Source organism: Strix aluco, chromosome 14 (assembly GCF_031877795.1).
Source record: "Strix aluco isolate bStrAlu1 chromosome 14, bStrAlu1.hap1, whole genome shotgun sequence".
NCBI classification, from domain to species: domain Eukaryota; kingdom Metazoa; phylum Chordata; class Aves; order Strigiformes; family Strigidae; genus Strix; species Strix aluco.
In genome coordinates this window covers 14,056,830-14,075,116 of record NC_133944.1, presented here as the reverse complement: position 1 = coordinate 14,075,116, position 18,287 = coordinate 14,056,830, and the positions used below count along the sequence as shown (strand labels likewise).

At 41.2% G+C, this 18,287-nt stretch overlaps 1 protein-coding gene across 1 annotated transcript; it reads left to right on the top strand.

Annotated features, from left to right (window-relative positions):
* Positions 1 to 75: 75 nt before the first annotated feature.
* Positions 76 to 12,856, top strand: CCNE1 (cyclin E1). The gene is made up of 11 exons (XM_074839816.1): positions 76 to 293; positions 400 to 490; positions 746 to 814; positions 7,351 to 7,493; positions 7,574 to 7,709; positions 8,520 to 8,666; positions 9,487 to 9,582; positions 9,953 to 10,087; positions 10,181 to 10,292; positions 10,377 to 10,534; positions 11,362 to 12,856. Exons 1-11 carry the CDS (start codon positions 280 to 282, stop codon positions 11,482 to 11,484), a joined length of 1,224 nt encoding a protein of 407 aa, XP_074695917.1. The 5' UTR covers positions 76 to 279; the 3' UTR covers positions 11,485 to 12,856.
* The last annotated feature ends 5,431 nt before the right edge of the window (positions 12,857 to 18,287 follow it).

The following is an 18,287-nucleotide window of genomic DNA, read 5'->3' as shown; positions in this document are numbered from 1 at the left end:
GGGCACCCACCGCCCTCGGTTGGGAGGGTCCGGGGCGGCGGTGAGCGAGTGAGTGCGCGGGCGGGGGGTGGCGGGCGCCCCTGCCGCCTCCTGGGGTGCCCGGCCGCGGGGCGGGGGGGGGGGGGGGGAAGCCGGCGGGGCCGGCCCGGGGCGGCGGCCGCCCTTTCCGCGCCGTGCGCCCGCGCCTCCGCGGCCCTTTGTGGGGGCTGGGGCCCGGGCCTGCTCGGCTGCTCCCCGCACGGCGCTACCGCTCGCCCCGACCCGGCCCAGGCGGGCACCATGCGCCGGGAGAGGTGAGTCCGCCGGCCGCGCCGGGCCCTGTAGGCCGAGGTCCCCGCCAGGCACCCCTGAGGGGGCTCCCCGCGGCCGGGGCTCTCTCAGCTTCTCCTCTCTTGGCAGCGACTGCGCGGAGGAGAAGGCTCCCGCCAAGGGGGACGGGGGTGCGGACTGCGCCATGCGAGCCCGCAAGAGGAAAGCCGATGTGGCCACGGTGAGTGCGGGCCCGGCCCGGCCCGGCGGCCCACCCGGGTGCCCGCAGGCCCTCGCCTGCCCCACCGCCGGGCTTGGCCTCCGGGCCATCGCCTCCTTTTGTTGGGTGGCTGGGGGCCATGTGGTGGTCTGGGTGTTGGGTAGGCGGTGGTCTGCTGAGGGGCTGTGATCCTGAGGGACTGGGCATGCTTCGTGGTGGTCAACGGTCGCTTGTCCTGCAGCTGGTACTCTTGAAATTATGTATTCCTTTTGGTAGTTCTTACAGGATCCTGATGAAGAAATTGCCAAAGTGGAGATGACTAGAAAAAAGCAGTATGAAAACCAGGTAACTGATTTGGCTTTAGATCATACTTCTGTAATCTTACTTAACCCTATTATTATTTTGCAGTACCTCATTATTATTATGAGCATGGTGCAACAGGTATGTGGCTACCAGATGCTGTATAGCAATGGGCGAGGGAGACTATCAACCCTGGCTGATGAAGAGTGCAAAACACTTCAGCTCATACAGGTTGCTTTGGAGTCTTTGCAAGAGATGAGGACTGTGTTGGTCTAAAACATTATGTTAATACTTCAGTATATCCTGCTGTCCTGGGATTGCAAGGGTGTACCTTACAAAAGCCGTAATATGCATTCAGGCTTACCTGGAGGGACTCTGCATTGACGTCTCTAGAGCATTGCAGCAGTACAGTCACGTGCTTACGTGTTGTACCTTGCAGGCCAAAGCACAAGGCTCTTAAGCATATGAACAGAATCACCTTTTGAGATTATTCTTTTTGCAGTTGTGTCTCTACTCATGGGTCACCTGGGAGAGAGGAAAGGTCCCCTGTTGCTTCCACCATCAGCTCCATTCCTATTGACAGGTGTCATTATAAGACTGACAGAGAGTATGAGGTTACTGATTAGAACTTTGAAGTTTCTACTGGGTGCTAATGCAGTAGTAAAATAGGCTTCATTTCTCTGCAGAACAGGGGGATAATTTCTGTAAAGTCATGTAGCTATGGAAATCAGCTCTGCAGTGGAGGTTAGTAGTGACCGTTGCCAGTTTTCTCAGTAAGACACTTATAATGATTTCAGTTACAAAGTCAAAACTAACTTTAGTAGTGTCCTCTTGCTCCCTTAGTGCCCTTCCTATAATCTTTGAACCTGAGATGCTACTGGTATCTACATTGGATGCTATGTTGGTATATGGTATTGAAAGCACAATGCTTTTGTACATTGAGATGCCCACTCTAAATAAAACAGAGTAGACTGTTTTCTGAAATAGGTTTGTTCCTCTCCTTTTGTTGTTGTTTTTTTTGCTGCACGTACACACATGCTTGCTCAGTCACTGTCACTAGGACTTCAGCCTGTTAATGCACATGCAGGGTGATACTTAAGCTGCAAAAGTCATGATCAGGGAGTACAGACTGTACTCATTTGGTACGCAAGGCTATGCATAATGTGGCACATCTAACCAGAAGTGGCAGCTGGAAGTTCTAAGACTGAAGTGCTACCATAACAGATGGGCATCATTGTTTGGAATGGCCTCTGCTTGTTGCAACTGCGTATACTAGTTATCAGTCAACATATTAAGCGGGGCTCAAATGGTGAGCATTTAATGAGGGGATCTCTCCTTCCCTTCTGTCTTTCTTTTGTGCAGTATATTAAACTAATTTCTCACTTCTGACAAGGAAGAGCTGCCTGTCCTTTACCACAGCTCTCTCCTTCACCAAAACATTCATTCTGTTTGAGCTGAGCAAGGGCTTCTTGTGCATGTTTATTGCATAATAGTAGGTATTGTTAAAAAACCCACAGTGGAGACCCAATTTTACCTTCCTTCAGAAAGACAGTGGAAAGAAACTTGAAACATATTTCGCATACATTGACCTTCAACTCTGAAAGTAGATAAAGACTTCCAATTTCTTTTTGTTTGTGTTCCTGGCATGGTAAGCCATTCAGGGTTACTTCAGGAATGATAGGTAAATTCAAATTTAGATAGTTTAGGCAGTAGGCATCCAGAATATTTACTTGGGAGTTTTTCAAGTTAAGCTTAGGATGCTGGTGGGATTTGGCCCTTTGATTCTGTAAACCATAAATAAAATGGGTACCTGTGTATCCATCCTTACATATAGAAGGTTTTTTGTTGTGACAAAGTAGCCAGATTGTTACAGAGCTGTTTAAAAAAGCTAACATTTGGCTGCACAGCAGCAGCTCTTCAGTCTATGGTGTGACACAAGCTATTTTCTGATATAAATTGCCATGGGCCACTAATGAGAATATGTTTACGGTTCCAGCAGCAGTATAGCAGGCTTGTATGATAGCCAGTGAGATAGTTATTCTGTTGAGGCACAACAATTCTAAAATGCAAGTAGCTATAAATCCACTGCAGCCTATACCACATGACTTCTACATTAAATGAATTGTTTACTGACACTAGTTTATGCACGAGGCAAAATATCATAGTCACATCCCACTTTACAGCATCTTCATAGTCAATTCATTAGTTTGTTTCTGTTGAACATAAGGCCTGAGTTCTTAATTAGGATGCCATTGCCCTTTATGTGATGAAAGGGTGGCTATATCATCAGGTTTGTGACAGCAGAATATTGCATAAATTCTGTGTTTGATTTTAGAGAACTGGCACTGCTGTAATTCTGCTAGCAATTCTCATATTAATTCTGGCTGCTTTCTGTGGACAGATACACTTCCAAGGCTCCGTGTAAAACAAAATTAATCTAACTAGATTAGAGTCATCTGTGCAATTGTGACACAAAATACATAGCCACCTCCATCTAGAGTGGGGAATTGAATCTAGAAGTTGATTTCTTTAGATTAAACTAACTTAATGTTTTCAGGTGGCGAGGAGAAATCATTTTGACCAGTTTTTCACTAGACTTTTTTCCAGAATCTAGACTTACTGTTCTCAAAATGCTCCACCTAACTGGTTTGAAAATATCCTCCAAAAAGTTTCTTTAACTAGTGAAGGTTATCGTTGGAAGATCCAATTTAAAAAACAAAACAAAATCCCAAAAAACAACTTGCAAGTTTTGAGACAAACAGATAAAGAATGTAAACTATATCCAGGTTGAGAGCTTGATTTGGCTTAAATCTGGGGCAGGGCAATATTCAGACTCTTTAGAAAACTAAAAGTGATAGAAGCTCCTGTGCTATTCAGAAAGAATCGAAACAGCTTAATAATGTGAGTTGCTCTTCTCTCCCCTATTTAATAACTCAGGACTCCCTTTCTGATGGCAAAGCAAACCCCTATACTTCAAACCAATGCATCCAGTGAGTGCAAAATGGCTAGAATTACAGGTCTTACTATTTCTGATGGGCAAACTAAAGCTGCAGTGTAGTAGTTGATATTGACATCTGTTATGCAGTGCTGTTTTTTAGGATGAGACAAACAGGCCTGTTCCTCTGCCTTTGATTTCCATGCTGAAAATCCTCTGACCTTGCAGTTTGAATGCAGTTCTGGGTCACTGTCTTCCCCTGCTTTTCTGCTGCCTTCCTTGTCCTGGTCTGTGGAAGCTTGTTCTGGTGGCTCCCAGCTCACACTGACACACACGAGTGTCTCTGCAGCTTGTACTCTTAGGCGTTGCTGCTTCACTGGAGGCTCTGCCTGTAACCGGTAGCCCCAGTGGTCGCTACCTGCTCCATTTTGTGTCTGGCCTTTGTGCCTGAAGAATGTCCAAAAAGAAAATCTGTTTAAATGAACATTTGGTTTATCAGTGAATTATGACATGCTGCAGAAAACACAGATGTGGGAGGGAGCATTTGAGCTTTAAAAAAAAAAACCCAACACCTCTGAACTCCTTTTTTGGAGCTGTATGGGCTTGACTGCTCTGATAGACTTCTCTGGTCACCTACCTTCTGCCCTTCTTGGTGCTCCTTTTCCTAACGAGCCTTTTCATGTCCTCAGTTCAGTTTCTGTAATCTGTATGTAGTTGTTGGGTCTGAGGTACAGATCTGTATCTCTGATCAATTGTTCTGTTTCTGTATCTGGAATATTACTGTAGGTGTCACCAGGCTTTCTTGCTGGGCTCCATATAGATTTGAAGAGGCAGTTTTCCCCATTGATTTTTGGTTTGCATCTTACTCGGCTCCTATTTGCCTCAGAAGTAAGCCCAGGACAGTAGGATTTCCTCCATTAGGCTGCACTGATTCTGTGTAACATCTGTCGCTTTTTGGCAGCTCCCTGCTTTTGGGTTGGCTCTGTGCAAGCCCAGAGGAAGCTCTTCATGGTTTCCTCACACCCTCCCCACCTTAAACTGTTTCTTTTTTCAGTGGTGGCTCCAGTTTCCTTATAGTTCCAGTGTGGTGTAATGCAGTTTCTTGATATTGTTTCTTAGTTCTTGTTGAATGTCTTGCTGAATCTGCTTTAAAGACTCAGTAGTCTGATTAATATGCTCATTCCCTCAATCAAAACCCATGCCAGAGCTATAGTGCTCCCTCACACTAATTCAGACTTGTGTCTCCCTTCCTGGTAGCTTCATGCTTTTGAGGGCCCTGCACATTTCTTTCGTTCTTGTCTCTAGCTAAACCATGTTTTTTTCTGTTGCTTGCATCTTTTCCCCAATTGTCTTGGTGAGTGATATTATCTAGTCAAAAACTTTGTTTTCACTTCTTCTCAAAACGTCTAAGAGGCTCCTGAGTCTTGATTTACATTTCCTTATAGAAGATGGAGGGTAGTGAAATCTCTTAAATCAATTGTTGTTGCTGCAGTATAGTATGTGAGGTATCTACTTTGGTTGAGAACTCTGGAGCAAATCCCTCGTCTTTCAGAAGCTGCTGGCATATTAGTCACCTTTAAATAGACATTATATAAAGTACTGCTCTTCTGTTGGTTTGCTGATTAACTGACAAAGCAGCACTTCTCCAAAGGCTGTTGGCAGCTGGGCTTTCTGTGCAGTTTGGAGGACAAAGTGTAACTAAAGTCTAGTATTGAGGGAGGACAAAAATTAACTTAAAGCAATGCTGATGCGACAATTTTATTCAAACTCTCAGTTCATAAGGAATCTGTCATTTTTAAGATAAAGATACTATTCCCTCTTTTTGCCTTCCCCCACCCAAATGAAGTTGTGGCATGGCTGGGTATATAGCTATGCTAGATTTGCATGTAGATCTCCAAGAAGAAAAACTACCCATCTGTGTGTCAGTAACTCAGAATACAAAGCAGTCTTAGGTGTGAGTGAATTGTGAAGTGTGGGTTTTGTTTCATCAAGTCAGTGGTTTCTATTTCTGAAGCTGGTGCTAGAGGGTAGCCATTTTGCTGGAAAGTGATGTAGCAAGGATAGGACAAATACCAGGTGTGGAACCTTCTTTGCAAGAGGTAAAATTTAATGTAGAGCATTTTACTTGTTAACACCTAATGATTCTTCTGGGGGGGGGGGTTTGTGTTTTTTTTTTTTTTCTCTTGAAGCCCTCTAGGAATCTTGTTAGGGATTTCTGTCCTTTCAGCACTGCAGAACAGGTCAGTTTGCAGCAAGATGGCTGACTTCACTATTAGGCAGAAATGCCAAATTTTAATTTGCTTAGGCATGATGACATGGGGCTGGCTTTGTTTTCTACTGCAAAATAAAACAGAAAAAAAAATGTTAAAAAAAGGTAGTATTTTCCTGGGGAACTGTGTGAAGCGTCCACCAAGATCTTGTTTAAGAAAGTGAGCCGGGGAAAAGTAAACCTAAACTTAAGTTCTGGTCCAAAGAAAAGGTGGAGTGTCAGATGTCTGATGTTTGCAGACCTTGGCAAAATTCTGTATGTGGACTGGTCAACTTGATACTTTAGTGGCAATTGCTTAACATGTGCTTGCTTTATTCTGAAAACAGTTGGATCATAAGTGCTTTGTTTTTTCATCTTAGCACTGCAAGATGAATGAGTAAGAAAAATTCTATAAACTAGTATTTTACTGTGTTCATTGTCAAGGTCGCTTTGCATGGAACCACAACTTCAGGCATTGCATCTACATATTCCTTACCAGAAATCCTGACCTTGTCTTTGTATAATTATAATCACAAATTGGGTTTTTAAAGTTCCATCTGCTCATTCTTTACCTGAAGGCAAGCATCTTGCTTTCAATCAAAATATTTTTGGTAAAAACAAAATGCAATGTGATAACAGGAGACTCTGACTTGGATATTCTTTCATGAAACAGTTGTGGTGCTTCTAAAGGAGAACAGGGTATAAATGTTCTTCAGCTTTAGTTGCAAACTTTCACTACTGTGAAAATAAGCAACATCCCTCTACTCACTGCTGGTTGAGGTCACACCTGGAGTACTGTGTCCAGCTCTGGGCTCCCCAGTGCAAGAGAGACTTGAACATACTAGAAAGAGTCTAGCAAAGGACCATTAAGATGATTAAGGGATCAGAGCATCTGTCCTATAAGGAAAAGCTGAGGGAGCTGAGACTGTTTAGCCTGGAGAAAAGAAGGCTCGGGGAGATTGTATCAATGTATATCAATACTTGAAGGAAGGTTGTAAAGAAGATGGAGCCAGGCTCTTTTTAGTGGTGCCCTGTGACAGGGCAAGAGGAGATGGACACAAACTGAAGCACAGGCTGTTCCCTCTGAACATCAGGAAACACTTTTTTTAGGGCAGGGGTGACCAAGCACTTGCGCATGTTACCCAGAGAGGTTGTGGGGCTTCCATCCTTGGAGATACTCAAAGCCATCTGGACATGGTCCTGGGCCACTGCCTATAGGTGACCCTGCTTGAGCAGAGCAGTTGGACAAAATGACCTACAGAGCTCCCTTCCAATCTTAGTGATTCTGTGCAGTTTAAAGAGGTAATTGTAGTTTCTTGCCAATGTCTTATCTTCTATTTACAACTAAAATGATTATTTAAAAAGGCACAGTGTAAAATCTCATGTTTCATTTAATAGCCATCCTGGAATAATGTTCACAAAAATGCCCATATGCTGATTCCTACTCCGGATAAAGACGACGATCCAGTTGGTGTTGATTACTCTCACTTTATACCTCTAAGTGTTGTTCCAACTAGAGCTTCACCTTTACCAGTTCTAGGGTAAGTGTGCCATTTTGCTGCTGCTTGTCTGCCTTCCTTTAGTCTTATGATTTGAGACTAAACATATTGATCTGTCTTAGCTGGGCAAACAGGGAGGACGTATGGAAAAACATGATAAATAAAGACGAGACATATGTGAGGGATAAACTTTATATGCAAAGGCACCCTCTTCTGCAACCTAAAATGAGAACAATCCTTCTAGACTGGCTAATGGAGGTAAGCTTTTCAATGCTTGTGAGTATTTCAAGTGTGCTTTTGTTGAAGTGTACTAATAACTGTCATGATTATGTTTCATGATCTTTGCATAACCCATTCAGCACTAGACACTTGTCTTTATCTTAAGGTTTGTCAATGGCAGCAAACTTTAAAAAAGAATATATAATGGATTGAGGTGATGTATACAAACTGACAGTATATTCTGATATTCATTTATATTATTGTGGATAATACACAATTTGTCTCTAAAGCTCCACAATGTAAGCTTTTTAAGGTCACACTGCAGATAAAAGCTGCACAAGTGATTATGAAAGTCACTGTAAAAAGGAAGGTGTGGTGTCTTGGAGACCAGATGCATCTCACAACTGCTCTGTTATGGGCACGTGGAATGTAGTACAACTCTGCATGTGAGTCTTTTTTTGCTGTTTGGATGACTTGGTGGCATAGTCTCTGTTCTTAGTTCTAAAGTATTTCTGAGAATTTTCTCTTTTGAGGTGTTGGAATGATGCATCTTTGCAAAAATGAGGAACTGGTGTTCTGACATTGTTAGAACATGTGCTTGCATTTCCTAAAAGGGTTTTCACTCTGATCTGTTTGTTTTGGGAGTTACTGTAGTGGCAGTCATCTTGTGTCAAAGGAAACTGTTTAACTCGTGCTCTTAGTTAACATGTTACTTCATAATAGCAGTGAAGCAGAAAGCCAATATGAATCTTATGTCTAGCTCTTGCTGTTTTTTGAATACATCTGTAGCATCTGTTTTTGTCTCTATAACACTGTTGTTGACCTTTGTAATCTCTGATGTCTCTCCAGGTTTGTGAAGTCTACAAGCTTCATAGAGAAACTTTTTATTTAGCACAAGATTTCTTTGATCGGTTTATGGCAACACAACAGAATGTTGTAAAAACACTATTGCAGCTTATTGGTATCTCTTCTTTATTCATAGCAGCAAAGCTTGAGGTAAGTATAACCAGCTTTATTTAAACATAAAAATGTGAATGGACAAACAGCACACTTATTGTACACTAGATGCATTTTGACAGTCTCTATGGAGTTTGTTGCTATGACTTTTCAGCTAGGAGACAAAAAAAAATCCTTTTTTATTTTCAAAATTCCTCTTTTTTGTTTTTTTTAGAAGTCACTAAAGACTAGCTAACATCACAGTATATCTCTTTAATATTAAAAGGATAGTCTTTTCAGTGTTGGAATAAATATAAAATTTTTAATTGCAGTTGCTAAAGGAGTTTTTGGCTGGCTGCTGTATACAGAGACCACTTGTTGCAATTCTGTTGTCAGTGGAGTACCTACTGGATGATAGTCTCAGCTATTCTTTATTTACTGAAACAAATTGAACTATTAAAATCCATAGTGCTTTTTAGGTTCTTACTGTTTGTCTTTTAAGAGGGCTATTATTCTTCAATCTGTTCTTCTCAAGCAAGGGATAAAAGGCCTTTTCTTTAATATGTATAAAAAAATCTAGACGTCAGTTATGATATTGTCGCAGTGGTGCTGTAGTCAAATATAATGCATGTTGTACTGGTCCATCAAAAGTGAAAGGTGAAGGCTACAAGCAGAAATGTTGAACAAGAAATCTGTGTATGTTAAAGGCAGAGTACAACAACATCAGTTAGGGTGGGGGGTTTGTTCTTTTCTCTTTCTCACTCTGTTTTGAAATGCTGAACTAGTGGTGGGTTGTTCCTTTTTTCTTTTTCTCTTTTTAAGCACATGAGATTAGTTACAACCTATTCCACAAATTAATACTTGATCTCCTATCTTTCAGGAAATTTATCCACCAAAGTTGCACCAGTTTGCCTATGTTACAGATGGAGCTTGTACAGAAGATGAAATCCTCAGTATGGAATTGATCATCATGAAGGTAATATTTCAAAGTGGAATTAGTTCTACTTTAGTTTTTAAAAATGTATAGCATAATCAGACTAAAAGCAGAGAGCCTCAGTTAATCTTATGTGCTGCTAAGAGGCACAATTTCTCTTTCTAATTAGAAAACAGTGTTCTCTAGGTAACAAGTGATTTAAAGCATCCACCAGTATGTGCATATTAACAAAATTAATTGTTCCCCCACCCTATCAGCAGGAGGAGGTACAGGAGAGGATTAGATTTGTGTGTTTCAAAGATGCCTTGATGAACTGGAATTACAGCTTCTGATCTGGAGTACATAAAGTTGCATGGTTTAAGTTAGGAACTCTTTATTAATACTGAAGTTTTGTGCATGTCTACTTTTTCAGGCTCTTAACTGGAACTTAAATCCACTGACAGTTGTATCATGGCTAAACATTTACATGCAAGTTGCATATTTAAATGAGCTTTATGAGGTATTGCTGCCACAATATCCACAGCAAATATTTGTACAAATAGCAGAGGTAAGACTGATTTCCTTCAAATGCTATTTCACTTGGGGGGGGGGGAAAAAGGTGCTCTTCTGGTAGACTTATTAAACATCTGTTGTGTTGTAGCTCTTGGATCTCTGTGTGCTGGATATTGGCTGCTTGGAATATACCTATGGAGTACTTGCAGCTTCTGCTTTGTATCACTTCTCCTCATCTGAGTTGATGCAGAAAGTTTCAGGTATTGGCATTTATAAACTAAGTCTAATGTGTATACAAATGTTAAGCTTCATTCAGGCAGGTAAATATATGTCCTGTCTTCCAGGTTATGAATGGTGTGAGATAGAGGAATGTGTAAAATGGATGGTTCCATTTGCAATGGCTATAAGGGAAGTAGGAAGCTCCAAACTCAAACACTTTAGAGGTATAGCTCCTGAAGACTTGCACAATATACAAACGCACATAAACAGCTTGGATTTGCTGGTATGTATATGCATAATAAAGACAAAAGCTGTCTATAATATCTCTTAACATCTTGTTTCTTCTTTGGTTCAAACTGAACTTAAGTGAAACATTATCAAATTGAGACTTGAGTGTATGCAGATGATAAAAGACGTAAGATTGTACTCCAGTTGCAAAATTCTTGGGAAAGAGACCTAACTTGTTCAGTTTTAGTTTAAAAAAGTGATTGTGATTTAAGCCTCTCATCTCAAACAGAAAATAATTACCCTAGAAATCAGAAGCATATTTCTACCCTTTGAGATGCTTCAAATATTGTATGTTAGACCTTTCTCTATAGGAAATACATGTAATACAACCTTGTCTGATGGAGAAGAGAAAATAAAGACTGATCACTTGACACCGATCTTGTGGGACTGTTATGTGACAGTGGTAGTTGACAAGAAGTTGAGAGAGTGTTTTTTAGCATGAGAAATTTGCAGAGGATCAAAATCTAGTCCAACAAATTGTAGTTAATCTAAGATATTGGAGGTTTTTTTCTATTTACGTCATTTAGTTGTAGAAGAAGTTAAAGCTTTTCCTGTTCAGTTGCTTCCGAATTTTGTTTCCTTGATACAAGTACAGTAATGCTGATTGTTAGATTCCAAAAGTTAATACTGACCTCTTGGGGTTTGTATTCACTACTGTGTACTGCACGATTTATCAGTTCCTGTTAGGGGGGTTAGATACAGATAGCCATTTCCAGATTAGCAATCTATCAAGTTATAAAACACTGAATTATATTGATCTGTTGCATAGATATACCAAAGTGAAGATACTATTATTTTTTTCTCCTTTTCCTGTGCTTTCAGGACAAAGCTCAAGCAAAACAAGCCATATTGGCTGAGCAAAATAGGACTTCACCTTTCCCCACTGGTGTCCTTACACCACCACAAAGTAGTAAGAAGCAGTCTTCTGGGCTGAAGCCAATATGACTTTAGAAGCTGTTGACAGACAATTTTGCTGAAGTGCCTGTTCTGCTCGTTCTAACTCCTGCTCCATTATAGAAATGCTGCCAGTGAAGTTCATAAGCTTTTATGGAATCTGTAAAGGAAACCTTACCTTTTTTGTGACAGAAGAACTTTTCTATTTGAAATATTTTTATTGAACATTAAAATATTTTAAAGAAATGGATCAAGTACACCAGCCACTTAAAAGAACACCGAAGAGTGCTCCAAATGCTGCTATGGAAGGTGATGCTTGATGAGACCAACTGTTGAGAAAAAGGGTTTGAAGTTTAGATTAGTTACTGTGCCTGTTTGTCCTTTGGATAATCTACAGTTATACTGTCCCCTATTGACAAATGGGCAAAAAGTGCTGTGGAAGACATTTCAAAGCCCCTTTTTCAAATAGTTGGCTTACAACTTGATGCCTTTTTAAGAACCCTTTATTGTAAATGCTGCTAAGTCTCTGTGTATCCATTTTTAATAAAAATGCTGTCTAAGACAGCTGGATTTATGTATATTCCTATTTTCTTTTAATTATGGTCAGCTAAGGTTTTTCAGACTGACCACTAGTAGTGTGGGAGTTGGGGATGAACTATGTAGTAACTATGGCTTTATTTATTTACCACTACTGGCTTATCAATTAAAACTTCCTTTTTGGATACTAAGATAAAATTGTCATGTTGGGCTACTTGGATTTCCCTTAGCCAGATGCAGGTGGCTAGGGAGGGGATAATAAACATGACAAGTATCTCGGGAATCCTTCCACAACACACTTTCTAATGATCAGTGTATTGGGAAATTCTTGAATGAGATTGTCTGGATTGTTATGCTTAATAGCAAGAAGTGATCAGTAGGAAAAGCCTACCTTTTCTTAAAACAATCATTTAAACTTTGGTATTTTGTCATAGTCTTTGTCAACTAATAGTCTTCTGTGCAAAATTGAATTCTGGAATGGTGTGTGCTGTTTTACAGGAAGAGTTTTCCTTGACCTTTGCAAGGTCTGAGAACCTGAGAAGTCATAAGAAGATGTTTTCTGGAAAGTCATAGTTCTAGAGAAAAGGGATATAGAGAAATAAATGTTAAAATGGCTGCTTGTTTTTATTGTGTTCACTTTGAAGGTTCAAAAACACTGAACTTTTGTGAGGCTACCAGGATTCATCATGTCCTTCTGTAGATAAATGCTACAACACTTATTTCAGGAAGCTCCTACTCTGCTGTTGGTTATTTTTTCTAAACAATAGTTCCCAGCAAGGCTGCTTTTTTCTTATTTTTTTAAGTTATTCTCCCTTCTGCTCTTCCCTGACCCAGTATTCTGATAAATGTTAAAAGTTTTAATGTAATAAAAATGCCTATGGTAACTAATGGTAAGCAAATTCTTTGCTGTTGCTATTTTTTTTTCCCCCTTGCAATAAATGGTTGTAAATTCTGTGAAAACAAAACAAGTGTAAATGTTAGCTGAACACGTTTGCTGGTGCTAGTTCAGAGAGGTTTTAATTTCTCGGAGAACTACATAGCGTAGGCAAAGGAATGTTATATTTGCCTATTATTGAAAAAGTTTGTAACATTGGAGGAATTGTCAAGACACATTTTGGTACTTTGTCCTTAAATTTAGAACACAAAAAGGAGGGAGGGCAATAACTCTCCTGAAGGGTAGTCTCTAGGCTTAATTTCTAAATCACCAGCCAAGATTAAGTACTAGTCCTTTTACTGTTATTTTTCAGTGCTTAGATGTGTTTAATGTGTCTCTAAAAAAAAAAAATTTAAAAATCATATTTAAACTGTAACTAGCATCTTATAAATGGGGATTGCATTTTCTTTGACTTTTAACTGTTCAAGAAAATATTCTGTAATAACATTACAGGTATGATCTCAGTTTAAGCTACACATAACTTTCTGGTTAATACCTACTCAAGAGTCAATGCAGGTGGGCCACATGTTCTCAGCTGTGTGGGAAACCTGTATCTGAGAGATACATATTTATCTATGAATGAAACTGTTCAGATAACAGGCCTCTTTCTAAATTGGGTCTCTGATTTAGGTGGTAATCCTGCTAATTTTATACTCCCCCCCCCCCCCCCCCCCCCCCCCAAAAAAAAAATGTTACTTGGATGAGAAGCAGCCTGTTCACATTGTGGGGATCACAGCTTTGCAGCAGGTGGGAAGGCAGCAATGTGCCAGAGATGTGGTACCTTCCAGTAAGGGTGACTTACCTTAAGAGCTATTTTCTTACTTTCTCATCTATCTTATGCTTTAAGAATCTTTGTTTCTGATTGTCTTGCAACACATGTGGATACTTCAGTTGGAGTGTGCTGTTGTTCTAAGGTAGCTTGAAAAAATTATGCACTGGTTGCTACAGGCTGAAAATCATTTTACGGAGGAATGGTGCAGCTAATTTTAAGGAAAATAGTTGTCTATTGAGGAGGAAAACAAACAAAAAAAACCCCAAAACAAAACCAAGAGGGAGTTCTCTCCATATTTCTTTGCCTGAGGATACTATTCTCCTAAATTCTGTCTGGTCCTGGACCAATCTGGGGGCAGATTCATAGCAGGCAGGGAGAAGCAAGTGGTCAGTTGTGTCTGGCTAGGTAAGAGAAAAAGGTCTCGTTTGTGGGCTGAAGTTTGTGCAACAAAGATGAGTTAATATCAAATATTACGTTCCTGCAAACTGTCTCTGACTCTAAGCATGTTACCCTGAGAGCTGGGGAGAGGCTCCAGGGGAGGAGGGCCCTGGGGCAATGCGCAAGGTGGCTGTTCCTGGTGCAAGTGTGTGGGGCAGGGGGCTCGATGGCACTGGGGAACCCCAAGAAAGCATTTAGCTGTGCATTGCTGCACACTCCTCAACTGGAAATGTCTCTCCCTTTAATAGCTACAGACCAGCATAAAGCATGCTGCAAAGTAAATTGAATTCTGCAGTAATCCAGGTCGCAAATGATTATCTTCCTCCTCCTGAAAGGTTCACCATAACTATGTATCAAAAGCTCACCTTGGTCTGAAAGCTGGGGGCATGGGAGAAACTGAACAAGAGAAATTAATCCAGTGCTAATTTTGTATTACTGCTACTATAAAATTGAAAGTTGCTTGCAGCTGTGACCGTGTTGAAGGGAATAGCCCCAAATGAGTAAGCTGAGGCTGCAGTTGTGAGCTGGGGTTGAGGAGGAGTGCTGGTGAGCAGAAAGGATGAAGGTGCGGAGGTCTGCACTGTGAGTCTGCAAGGTGCTAAACTGTTGAAAATGCTGTAGTTATCTAACAGTAGTTCATGGAAGTACTTCTGCATAGCCTGTCTCACATAAAGCAGTAGGATGGTCTGCCTGTGGCTATCTATCAGTTCTGAGGTCTCAGGTCAGCATCTCCTCTTGGTTTTGAGGAATTGCACGCGAGGGGGTTTATTACAGCCCTGCTTGCCCGAGGTGGAGGTAAGCAGCCAGCAGGAGTTCAGTGGAGTGCTTCCACCAATGTCCAGCCAGGCATCCCCTGGGAGCTGCAGGCCCTGCAAGCTCTCCTGGCCTGGCTCAAATTTCTCTCAATTCCTGGCTGCTGTTTCCTTCACATACAGCGCAGCTGGCTTGTCTCACAGCAGTAGCAGCCTGAATTCAGGCAGCTGGGTAAAATGCTCTTCCTTCAACTAGGCTGTGAATTTGGACCTTGATGCGAGCATAGGAGGCTTACTGCAGCATTACCTCTTGGTGGGGGAGGCATCAGGGCACCTGAACTTTAGCTTGGGAATTGCCAAAGGCTACAACTGGCTTTCCTCCAGACTTTAATGGGAGTTAACACCCAGTCAGGGCACTGCGAGGCTAGGTAAAAGTCTGTTAGGAAATAGTCAAGGGGCCGATGTGCAGTGCAGCAGGGGAATTGGCAAGTGCACGTGTTGACATTGGATGGACCCGCTTTACCTTGTTTGTTGGCATAAATCTCCTATTTTGGGAACATGCTTCCTCTATGTATTTAACAACATGCATTTAAAGTATCAGATTACACATATCCTCATCTTCAAAGCCTTCCTCCCCCACAACCCTCTCCCCTCAAAAAAAGGGAGATGCTAGTTATCCTGTGAAACAATACAGGTTAACTCAGACTTCATCCAGCCTTGAATTTGTTGGGGATTAAGCACAGCTCCTCCTTGTTGGCAAAGCTGAGGTCAGCTTGACCTGGGCTCTTGTAATCTCTCTGGAGAGATCTCCTGCTCAGACATAGCATGTAAGTAGGGGGTACAGCTCTGTCTGTGACGCCTGTGGCAGGAAGCAGCATGGCTCTTCCTTCCTCTTCTGGTCCTCCTGCCCTCGCCCGGCCAGCATCGCCTGTGCCACAGGGCACAGACCTGTCAAGGTGGAGTGACTGAGAGGTTAGGGTGGGGTTTTTTTGTGTCTATGAGATGGCAGGAGGTGATTACTATACACAAATGCAAGAAGACTTTAATGTCTGTTTCTTGCCATTATAGCACTTGATTTCTAGCCAATTCATGAAACTTCTGTGCTTTGAAGTTAGGACTCCCGCAAAGCAGTCGCCTGGCTTGAGTTGTTGAACAATAAGTATTTTGGCGATGGGCTCTTTCGGCCATGCTACCTGCAAACAAGTCTCATTATATCTTATCTTTAAAGTACGAAACCTGTTTCTCTCAATTTTTGAATTGTCTGCTACTGACACAACTTACGCTTAATCAAACATTTAATTAAGACTGCAGAATATTGTAATACTATGTAATCCATTTCCTTTCAGTCTCTTGAAATAATCAGTTCATGCTAAGCACAAAAGGGTAAGTTTCTATATGAAGCTTTTTATTTCTGTTTATGGTAAAATTGAGTTTATTAAAGTGTTCTTGGTAGACTGAATAAAACCGGGGTTTTCAAACTCTGCAGACTGGCATGTTTTAGGGCAAATTAGATCAAATAGCTATCAAGGAAGGAAGGAAAACCTTTCTGACCCCAGGGGGCTTTGGTCCTACAGCTGCTGGCAATTCAGAGGAGCAGACTGTCTATTGGAACTGTGTATCTGTTTGAAAACAGGTTTTGTTTTACTGAGCTGAACATGATCTCATCTAACTAGTGTAGTAAGAAAGCAAATGTATTTCATAATGTACTGATGTTTCAGCAGGGCTGCAATAATATTCAGGGAGGAAAATTATGAAAGGCCTATTTCTGTTTGGCTTAGGATATGTGATCGCCTGGGATATAAGGAAAAATGATGTGCAGAGCCTCACCCTAACCTCCCCTTTGCCAGTGGACCCTGGCCAGGTAGACCTGTTGTTTCTCCTCCCAGGTATTTCAGTTAAATATCTGCTTGTTTGAACTGAAGAGACTGCTATTGACACATAAGGGGGGTGAAAGTCCCCTACTCCTTGGCATGAGAGTAAGGCCTAGTAAGGCCTTACTTCTACTGACTGGTGTGTGTACTTGAAGACATCTGCACCAGCCTCTGCTCCTGGGATGGAGAAGAGCCTGCAGTTGCCCAACAAGACCTTCTCTTTGTTTGAGGGGTAAGTATCTCCTTTATCAACATGTTTTAGTGTGATGTGTTATGAGTCTCAAATGTTACATTTCTGACTTGGTCTTGGCTAGAGAAATAGGGGCTTAGTTGCTTTCTTAAATTTCCATGACCCTTGGAAAGAGGAGGAGCTAGTGTGTTTACAGACAGTGGCTGTGGTGGTGAAACAGTCCTCTACATCTAAACGCACTTAATGTCTTTCTGGCAATACTGCAGTTGGTCTCCAGTTTGTTTTTTTTTTTTTTAAAAAAGATATTCAGCCACATATGTTAATGAACTTTTAAGCTATAAAGGCAAAATCAAAGGATCAAATGTTTGTTTTTTTACAAATTGTATACAGTAAAATTGCTTGAAACTGAAATGATACTGGGTTTAATCATGAGCTAAAGAATTTTCCAGACAGAAAAAAGCAACAAGCCTAAACATTTTCTGGAAAATCATGCAGCTAAAGGCCACACCACACACATGATTTTCCTGGTACTAAAAGCATATCTTGGTATGTTGTATTTTCTTCCATTGGAGGGAGATTCTTTTATTTTCAGTAGGGCCAGGGGTGCAAAGTAACTTGTATACAGATGTGAGCTTTCAGAAAGAAACCACCATGCACGCTGATGGTGTAAGGATGAGAAATCCACTAAAGCTGAGAGGGTGAGACTGCTGCTGGTTAGCGTGAGCAGGCAGCACACACCACTCTGGATCTAGGACTGTTGTTTTTTTTCTTAAGTATGGATGGAAGAGGCTTCACATAGAACCGAAAATAAGTGGCTTGGCTGGAAATTAGGCATTCACCGCAAAGAGAGTAAAAATGTAATAAAGCTGTGTAGGACAGGGTTTGGGTTTTTTCCCACACACAAGGCAAAAGAAGAAGTAGGGACAGCTGTGATTTGCCAGGTTACTGTGTTCAGACTCCAGTTACATGAATTTACCTGTTGCGTGCCCTGCATGTAACCAGGATAAATGGTTTGAGCATTCTTGGATTGAGTCCCAGAGTAACATCATCAGACAGAAAAGAGGAATATGGCACTTTATTTTATAATTCTGTGTAAGTTGTTTAGATTTTATTTTTTTTTTTCGAGGGGGGTACTGTACCAAGATGTCAGCCTCTGCAGTTCAGCACACCAGTTCAGTTTTTCTATATGTTAAGAATTATTGAGCATGACAAGAGTTAAAAGATAACTTTTTTTTTCACCCCAATATTCACCTTCCAAGTGCTTACCAGATGTCAGTGTAATATTTGGACTGTACAGCTCACAGTGAGGTTTGGTTGTTACACTTCGGTTTAAGGTCGGTCTGAGAATAAACAAGTTGCT

Excerpts from the sequence above, each read along its gene's own strand:
- CCNE1 (XM_074839816.1), top strand. Across the intron at positions 815-7,350 it reads AAAAGCAGTATGAAAACCAG|CCATCCTGGAATAATGTTCA; the intron begins GTAACTGATTTG and ends TTCATTTAATAG. Across the intron at positions 8,667-9,486 it reads TCATAGCAGCAAAGCTTGAG|GAAATTTATCCACCAAAGTT; the intron begins GTAAGTATAACC and ends CCTATCTTTCAG.